This window comes from Acipenser ruthenus, chromosome 25 (genome assembly GCF_902713425.1).
Source record: "Acipenser ruthenus chromosome 25, fAciRut3.2 maternal haplotype, whole genome shotgun sequence".
Classification (NCBI taxonomy): Eukaryota; Metazoa; Chordata; class Actinopteri; order Acipenseriformes; family Acipenseridae; genus Acipenser; species Acipenser ruthenus.
Window position 1 is genome coordinate 50,275 of NC_081213.1, and position 9,578 is coordinate 59,852.

A 9,578-nucleotide genomic window follows, 5' to 3' on the forward strand; every position below is an offset into this window, starting at 1 on the left:
GAGTCATTAGGTTTGTGTGGATCAGCGAGGACGCTGGAAACTGGAGACCAAGTGAAGCGCTGGAAATCTTGCGAGCTCCTCGGGACGCTGCTGGGGGCGGTCAGCCGCCGGGCTTGTCCAGTAATGTTGCGATTAAGCGTTCGCCGCTGTGTCCTGACGGGTCCCGGAGAGGCTCAGTATATTTCATTTTGAAATGCCTACAATGCGTCCTTCTGTTTTCAATGCGCACGTCTATTTGTTTCTGTTTTGTAATGTGTTTATTTAGTGGAGGAGTTTCATGGTAGTTTCGTATTCACTTTCTCATTGCCCTCACAGTGATTTGTGAAAGAGCCTCATGTTTTAAATGATTGTTGAAGGTTATTTTAAAGCCGGTTTGAAACACCAAGCATTTGAAAAGCAGATTCAATCAATAATGGAATTGTATTAACACCTCACAGACCTGTCAAGAGACAAGAACACACAGACACACACTGAGGGGATGAGCATTAAACACTGAAACTACATCTTCATCCTCACAGGACAGGCGAGAGACAAGAACACACACAGTGAGGGGATGAGCATTAAACACTGAAACTACATCTTCATCAGTACGCAAGCCTCGAGTGAAGCGACATCCCTCATCTGCACCATGCAAATGCACTTAGTGTCATTTCAAACGGGATTGAGATTATTATGCTCAAGAGCTAAAATGCAATAACAACGTATGATTGACGGATTGTGTGTGATGTCATTTATAAAACAGACGGATTGTGTGTGATGTCATTTATAAGACGGATTGTATGTGATGTCATTTATAAGGCAGACAGATTGTGTGTGATGTCATTTATAAGACAGATGGATTGTGTGTGATGTCAGCCTCTATTAACACTTAACGTGATCACAGTGTATGACACAGATTCATAATATTTAAAACTCTAACAAATGTACTTTAGTGCATTCATTACAGAGTCCCAGTGCTGAACAAGCATGATTTTACAGAACAAATATTTATTGATCTCTTTCTTTATTTCATGGGGAGGCGGAGCTGTCAAGCGAGCTCCAGCTGGCGGCTCTTGACAGGGCTCAGGGTGCGGTTGAAGGTGTCAGTTTCAGGGACGTGTTTCTCTGGTGGGACGATCAGTTTGCTCCGTGTGTCCAGGCTGTGTCTCTCCAGGGACAGGGAGCTGGTCTTGCAGGCGATGTCCTCCTCGATACGAGTCAGCTGCTGGGACAGAGCATGCAGGACGTCCCTGGAGAGGAAATGGACATTAATCCCAGAGCAACACTGAACCAGCCTCACTGCAGACTGACAAAGACTGACTCACTGTGATTCGGCATGTTTCTTCTTCAGAAACACACAGCGAGGGGAGGAGAGGGAGGGGGAGGGGGGGAGGAGGGGAGGAGGGGAAGAGGGTGCTGGGGGGAGAGACTCACTGTGATTGGGCACGTTTCTGCTTCAGAGCAGTCATGGTGCCTTCCAGCTGCTGAACCTCATCTGTCAGCCCGTGCTGCACCTGCATGAGACAGTCAGGACGGGGTTAATATCGAGAGCAAAGAAACAGCTTCAGAAACACACAGCGAGGGGCAAGATGAAAGGGGAGATGAGAGTGGAGAGGAGAGGGGAGAGGGACGACAAGAGAGGGGAGAGGAGAGATGAGAGTGGAGGGGAGAGGGGAGAGGGGAGATGAGAGAGGGGAGAGGAGAGATGAGAGGGGAGATGAGAGTGGAGGGGAGAGGGGAGAGGGGAGAGGGGAGAGGGGAGAGGGGAGAGGGGAGAGGGGAGAGGGGAGGGCAAGGACACCAACCCAGCTTACACTAACATCCTCATTAAAAAAATTCAATGAATTAAATGCAACATTTTTACATGTGAGAAACATGATAAAATGCTACAATTCAGATGAGGTGTTAGAATACAAAGTGCTGAGTCTGCCCCTTGGCTGTGCTGTCGCTGCTGATGATTCTCTGTCTCCGATAGCCACTGGGCCTGACCCAGTTTTTGTGAGGCTGGTACCTGGTCCCGGCACAGGTCCGCTCCGGGGCGGTAGGTTCTGGTCTCCAGTCGGGTGTGTGCCAGTTTCAAAGGAGCCGTCTTGGCCTGGAGATCGTCCTCTAAGCCTCGGAGATCGTTCTCCATCTCCTGGATTTCTTCTTTCATCTGAAACACAAGGAACGCACACGCGCTTTCAAATACAATCACGATGTCCTTGATGAGAGGCAGAGCTTGAGTGTGCGTCTGAACTGGTCTGCACGTCTTCTTCACTCGGCCCTCACACGAGCTGTAGAACATGCACAAGGTGTTTGAACACAGACGTGTCTCACGCTGCTTTGCTGCCAGTGGAGCTCGTCCCGGGCTCTCTCCAGCTCGCGATGTCGTTTCCGGAGGGCAAAGTCACACGCAACACGCTGGGCCTCCAGCTCATTGTGGGTCTGAGAGAGAGAGAGAGAGAGAGGGAGAGAGGGAGAGAAGATAAACCAGCACAGCCAGCCAGTGAGCTCACTACAAATGCACTGCAGTATAGTATACTAAACTCCACCACCCCCTCTAGAGCAACACACACACACACACATTCATACACAGACACACACACTCATGCAGACACACACACACACACACACATTCATACACAGACACACACACTCATGCAGACACACACACACACACATTCATACACAGACACACACACTCATGCAGACACACACACACACATTCATACACAGACACACACACTCATGCAGACACACACACACACACACACACTCACACGCACACATTCATACACACACACACTCACACGCACACATTCATACACACACACACACACACACACATTTATACACAGACACACACACTCACACGCACACATTCATATACAGACACACACGCGCACACGCACCTGGCCCATTATGACCCTCATGGCTTCCCGTAGCTGTGTGGAGGCCTTCATCTCTTCCTGGGCACGGTTACAGTTGTAGTGACTGAACTTCTCCCACTGCTGGGGGTCGGTGGAACTGCAGCAAGAGCAACAGCAGCATGTGAGCCACAGGGAGCGTGAAGCAAAACACCCCATCAATCAATACCAGCACACTGCGCTACTGCAATCACACACACCATCAATCAATACCAGCACACTGCGCCACTGCAATCACACACCCCATCAATCAATACCAGCACACTGCGCCACTGCAATCACACACCCCATCAATCAATACCAGCACACTGCGCCACTGCAATCACACACACCATCAATCAATACCAGCACACTGCACCACTGCAATCACACACCCCAACAATCAATACCAGCACACTGCGCCACTGCAATCACACACACCATCAATCAATACCAGCACACTGCGCCACTGCAATCACACACACCATCAATCAATACCAGCACACTGCGCCACTGCAATCACACACACCATCAATCAATACCAGCACACTGCGCCACTGCAATCACACACACCATCAATCAATACCAGCACACTGCGCCACTGCAATCACACACCCCATCAATCAATACCAGCACACTGCGCTACTGCAATCACACACACCATCAATCAATACCAACACACTGCACCACTGCAATCACACACGCCATCAATCAATACCAGCACACTGCGCCACTGCAATCACACACCCCATCAATCAATACAAGCACACTGCGCCACTGCAATCACACACACCATCAATCAATACCAGCACACTGCGCCACTGCAATCACACACCCCATCAATCAATACCAGCACACTGCACCACTGCAATCACACACACCATCAATCAATACTGGTGACTCCCCCTGGTGGTGTGACTCTGCACAAACAGACAGGAGGAGGGTGCAGTGACTCCCCTTGGTGGTGTGACTCTGCACAAACAGACAGGAGGAGGGTGCAGTGACTCCCCTTGGTGGTGTGACTCTGCACAAACAGACAGGAGGAGGGTGCAGTGACTCCCCTTGGTGGTGTGACTCTGCACAAACAGACAGGAGGAGGGTGCAGTGACTCCCCTTGGTGGTGTGACTCTGTGCAGACAGACAGGAGGAAGGCACAGTGACTCACCCTGGAGGCACACGAGAGGGGCTCAGCTTCAGAGACAGTCCTGCAGAGTTCACGTTGAGTGACAGGCAGCTTCGATCAACATCCAAAGCCTCAATCTTGTGCCGCAGGTCAAAGGTCAGTTGCTGCCGGACCTCCTGCAGTAAACTGAGCAGAGAAAACCAGTTAGCTCAGCCCCATCAGCACAGCGAGGTACACACGCTCACTTCACATCAGCACAGCGAGGAACACACGCTCACTTCACATCAGCACTGTGAGGAACACACGCTCACTTCACATCAGCACAGCGAGGAACACACGCTCACTTCACATCAGCACAGCGAGGAACACACGCTCACTTCACATCAGCACAGCGAGGAACACACGCTCACTTCACATCAGCACAGCGAGGAACACACGCTCACTTCACATCAGCACAGCGAGGAACACACGCTCACTTCACATCAGCACAGCGAGGAACACACGCTCACTTCACATCAGCACTGTGAGGAACACACGCTCACTTCACATCAGCACAGTGAGGTACACACGCTCACTTCACATCAGCACAGCGAGGAACACACGCTCACTTCACATCAGCACAGCGAGGAACACACGCTCACTTCACATCAGCACAGCGAGGAACACACGCTCACTTCACATCAGCACAGCGAGGAACACACGCTCACTTCACATCAGCACAGCGAGGAACACACGCTCACTTCACATCAGCACTGTGAGGAACACACACTCACTTCACATCAGCACAGCGAGGAACACACGCTCACTTCACATCAGCACAGCGAGGAACACACGCTCACTTCACATCAGCACAGCGAGGAACACACGCTCACTTCACATCAGCACAGCGAGGAACACACGCTCACTTCACATCAGCACAGCGAGGAACACACGCTCACTTCACATTCCCGACCCGGGATTCCTGAGGAATGGGTTTCAGGGTCAGGGGTCAGGGGTCAGGGGTCAGGGCTCACCAGAGCTGTTCGAAGGCTTGGCTCACTTTCTGCTGTAGCACCTTCCGGGCCCTGTCAATCACCTCCACCTCTTTGTGTAGCTCCGCCTCCACAGGGTCTCTCACCAGGTCGTTACCACGACGACCCTCGCGCAGCGTCAGGCACTCGATCGCCACGTCCAGAGGAAGTGATGTCGCTGCCAGAGCCTTTTCTGTGCTCTCCTTCACCTACGCAGCACAGAGGAGTGCACGGTCACAGCAATACAAAGCAGCACCAACCCTCTGCTTGATCAGGGTCCCGAGTGTAGGAAGCTGAAATTAGCGCTGAGCAGACTTACTGTAGTCAGAGCCTTGATTTCTGTGTCCACGTCTTCTAAACACTTTAGCAAACTGTCCTTCCACTTGGTCACCTCGTCAATCCTGTCAGACAGACGTGTGCAGGTGTCCTGCTCGTCCCACTTAGTCTGAGAGACAGAGAGCAAGAGAGAGACAGAGAGCAGAGTCTTTATAAACTGCAGCGCTGTGAGAAACACACAGAGAGCAGAGTCTTTATAAACTGCACCGCTCTGAGAAACACACAGAGAGCAGAGTCTTTATAAACTGCAGCGCTGTGAGAAACACACAGAGAGCAGAGTCTTTATAAACTGCAGCGCTGTGAGAAACACACAGAGAGCAGAGTCTTTATAAACTGCAGCGCTGTGAGAAACACACAGAGAGCAGAGTCTTTATAAACTGCAGCGCTCTGAGAAACACACAGAGAGCAGAGTCTTTATAAACTGCAGCGCTGAGAGAAACACACAGAGAGCAGAGTCTTTATAAACTGCAGCGCTGTGAGAAACACACAGAGAGCAGAGTCTTTATAAACTGCAGCGCTGTGAGAAACACACAGAGCAGAGTCTTTATAAAGTCTCTGCCCTGCAGCGCTGTGAAGGCGGAGTGTATGGGACAGCCCTGTGTCTGGGGGCATTAACACAGCACAGGGCTGGTAATAACGCAGCTGCACCTTGTTGCTGGTCTCACTGCGCAGTCCCCGTGCCTCCTGACGGGTGCAGTGCGAGCCCCAGCGCTGCCTCTCTGCGTTGCTGGAGATCTGGTGGCTGTTGGAGTGCCAGTCCGACACCGTCAGCCTCTGCCCTGGCTTCACTCTCAGAGACGCCATCTTCACTCATCTGAATAAAACAGAGAGAAGGGCTTCAAACTGCAACACTGTGGATGAGGCTGCTGCCTCATGCTGTTATATTACCAGGGCTATACTGTTTACTGGACTGCATTATAAACTGCATATGCATTTGCTGTCTGATGCAATGCACACAGAGGAAAATGCACATTTCAAATAATGCACAGCAGCACACATTCAATAAGGAATTGCTATTTTCCACTAGAACCTGGTTACTGCAGGTTACTGCAGGTTACTGCAGCCTGATTAAACTGTGTGCAGCTGAATTTCATTGCGCAGACTTTGCTGAATGAATAAGCTAGTTAAGAATCTACACCAGTTTAATGTATTATCCTGCGCGATAGCTCAGATGATTATGACTTAAAGATCGCTGGTTACAGGACTAGCTGTACATACCAAACAACGCGGTCTGTCTCAAAACTGTTTCTTTACTGAACGAGCTCGTGTTCATTTCATGTTGTGCTTTTTCAAATGATTATTCTGTGACTTACCCAGCGGTCTTATCGCTTCTGATCTTCTGCTCCGTGTCCAGTGTTCTACTCGCTGCGCTTCCCGAGTGTTTGCAGGTGATACCAGGCACGCGGCTCGTCTCCAGGTAACCGGCGTCGCCTCAGCCAATAAGAGACTGCGCCCATTATAATGTAATGTCATAGCAACCGCAAACACAACAAAGCAACACGAGCCCGGTTTAATGAAGGCAGCGGGACGCTGCATAAACACAATACAGACACGAATGCTCTTTCTTTCTTTTTATTGTGGTTTAAGATTTTTATTTGATCTTACAGCTCAAGGCCTGGCTCTTAAAATACCGTGTCTGCATTTGCATTATTGAGTGGAATGAGTTGTGTGTGTTTGACTTTGCTATACATTTTATACTGACATTAAATAAAATACAAACACACGGTCCTGGTGCATTTCAGACTCTAAGGAATAATGAATCAGATCTGTGCTTCCTGGGTGGAGATGTCACGGATGGTCAGCTAGCAAACACAGTTCAATGAAATGGGCAGATCTCGGCGTTGACCCCTTTTCAGAACCATCCTCGTGAAACTGGGTGAATTACACACCCGAGACACTGCGCGAGTCCTCGTGAAACTGGATGAATTACACACCCGAGACACTGCGCGAGTCCTCGTGAAACTGGATGAATTACACACCCGAGACACTGCGCGAGTCCTCGTGAAACTGGATGAATTACACACCCGAGACACTGCGCGAGTCCTCGTGAAACTGGGTGAATTACACACCCGAGACACTGCGCGAGTCCTCGTGAAACTGGGTGAATTACACACCCGAGACACTGCGCGAGTCCTCGTGAAACTGGGTGAATTACACACCCGAGACACTGCGCGAGTCCTCGTGAAACTGGATGAATTACACACCCGAGACACTGCGCGAGTCCTCGTGAAACTGGATGAATTACACGCCCGAGACACTGCGCGAGTCCTCGTGAAACTGGATGAATTACACACCCGAGACACTGCGCGAGTCCTCGTGAAACTGGGTGAATTACACACCCGACACACTGCGCGAGTCCTCGTGAAACTGGGTGAATTACACACCCGACACACTGCGCGAGTCCTCGTGAAACTGGATGAATTACACACCCGAGACACTGCGCGAGTCCTCGTGAAACTGGGTGAATTACACACCCGACACACTGCGCGAGTCCTCGTGAAACTGGATGAATTACACACCCGAGACACTGCGCGAGTCCTCGTGAAACTGAATGAATTACACACCCGAGACACTGCGCGAGTCCTCGTGAAACTGGATGAATTACACACCCGACACACTGCGCGAGTCCTCGTGAAACTGAATGAATTACACACCCGAGACACTGCGCGAGTCCTCGTGAAACTGGATGAATTACACACCCGAGACACTGCGCGAGTCCTCGTGAAACTGGATGAATTACACACCCGAGACACTGCGCGAGTCCTCGTGAAACTGGGTGAATTACACACCCGACACACTGCGCGAGTCCTCGTGAAACTGGATGAATTACACACCCGAGACACTGCGCGAGTCCTCGTGAAACTGAATGAATTACACACCCGAGACACTGCGCGAGTCCTCGTGAAACTGGATGAATTACACACCCGAGACACTGCGCGAGTCCTCGTGAAACTGGATGAATTACACACCCGAGACACTGCACGAGTCCTCGTGAAACTGGATGAATTACACACCCGAGACAGCCTGTGTTTGTTTAGGTGTTCAAGACGTATAGTTTGATTATTAAATATATTGAATACAAACACACACAGAGACACACACCAATAATAAACAACAATTTTTATTGCAAGTATATTGGTGAAAGTTACACTTCAAAGTGAAGCAAAACAACACTAAAGCAATCAAACTAAAGCAAAGTAAAGAAACGCAATGTTTGATGAAGACTCTCCCTGCCAGACTGCAAGCACCCTGCAGGTGGCCCTGGGCAGCGCTTGCTGGTGTAACAGAAGGGGATGGGAAGGTCGAGTTCACAGCAATTCTCTTCTACCTGTTCCTCTGAAACAATGTATCTCAATGCTCTACTTCAGCAAACTGTCTAAGACTTGGATGCCTGTGCTATAAACAGATGGAGACATTTGAAAGTCATGCTGAAGCTGTTTGAGAAGGGCTGTATATATTACCCGCTAAAACATTTACCAGGAACAGCACATACTGACAGAGCTAGACATCAGTGTGAACAGGGTCAGTGGAAACGAGCTCTGGAGATGTTCTGGGACTCATAGCTGCCGTCGCATTGAGCTCAGCAATGTCTGACCGGTACTCTGGAGAGCTCAAGAACAAGCAATCAAAACAATGCCCTTTCATACCAAGTCATTGCAATGAATTGAGCTGTTAATTGGTTAAGAACTTACAAAGCTGAGAGCTTGGAGTCTAGTTTGTAAATAGTTAAGATAGGGACAGTCATGGAGGACTGGAGTGTACTTTCATCACACATGTGAAGGCTGAGGCTCTTCCTGATCGGAATGAGGATTCTCATGAAGAATGAAACAAATAAAAAAATAACATTGGAGCAGAGATCTCAAGAGAGTGAGCCTGCATCAATGAGATCTCACTGAAGAGAGTGAGCCTGCATCACTGAGATCTCACTGAAGAGACCGAGCCGGCATCAACGAGATCTCACTGAAGAGACCGAGCCGGCATCAACGAGATCTCACTGAAGAGACCGAGCCGGCATCACTGAGATCTCACTGAAGAGACTGAGCCGGCATCAACGAGATCTCACTGCAATGCAGTGCCACTCTCTCTCCGTGCACAGCAATGCAGTGCCACTCTCTCTCTCTCTCCGTGCACAGCAATGCAGTGCCACTCTCTCTCTCCGTGCACAGCAATGCAGTGCCACTCTCTCTCTCCGTGCACAGCAATGCAGTGCCACTCTCTCTCTCCGTGCACAGCAATGCAGTG

The 9,578-nt window shown here is 50.1% G+C and overlaps 1 protein-coding gene across 1 annotated transcript; it reads right to left on the minus strand.

Moving 5' to 3' along the window:
- Positions 1–967: 967 nt before the first annotated feature.
- On the minus strand, positions 968–6,772 carry LOC117964700 (tektin-2-like). Its single transcript, XM_059000379.1, has 10 exons — positions 6,650–6,772; positions 5,985–6,150; positions 5,320–5,445; positions 5,004–5,209; positions 4,033–4,176; positions 2,874–2,988; positions 2,299–2,406; positions 1,991–2,134; positions 1,414–1,493; positions 968–1,229 (listed from the first exon to the last, which is right to left on the minus strand). Exons 2-10 carry the CDS (start codon positions 6,138–6,140, stop codon positions 1,028–1,030), a joined length of 1,281 nt encoding a protein of 426 aa, XP_058856362.1. The 5' UTR covers positions 6,141–6,150; positions 6,650–6,772; the 3' UTR covers positions 968–1,027.
- Between the last annotated feature and the right edge of the window lie 2,806 nt (positions 6,773–9,578).

Coding starts and splice junctions, on each gene's coding strand:
- LOC117964700 (XM_059000379.1), bottom strand. CDS start 6,140: ATGGCGTCTCTGAGAGTGAAGCCAGGGCAGAGGCTGACGGTGTCGGAC. Junction 2,989..4,032: donor CCCTCTCGTGTGCCTCCAGG/GTGAGTCACTGT, acceptor CTCTTGCTGCAG/TTCCACCGACCCCCAGCAGT. Junction 2,135..2,298: donor TCCACTGGCAGCAAAGCAGC/GTGAGACACGTC, acceptor CTTGTGTTTCAG/ATGAAAGAAGAAATCCAGGA.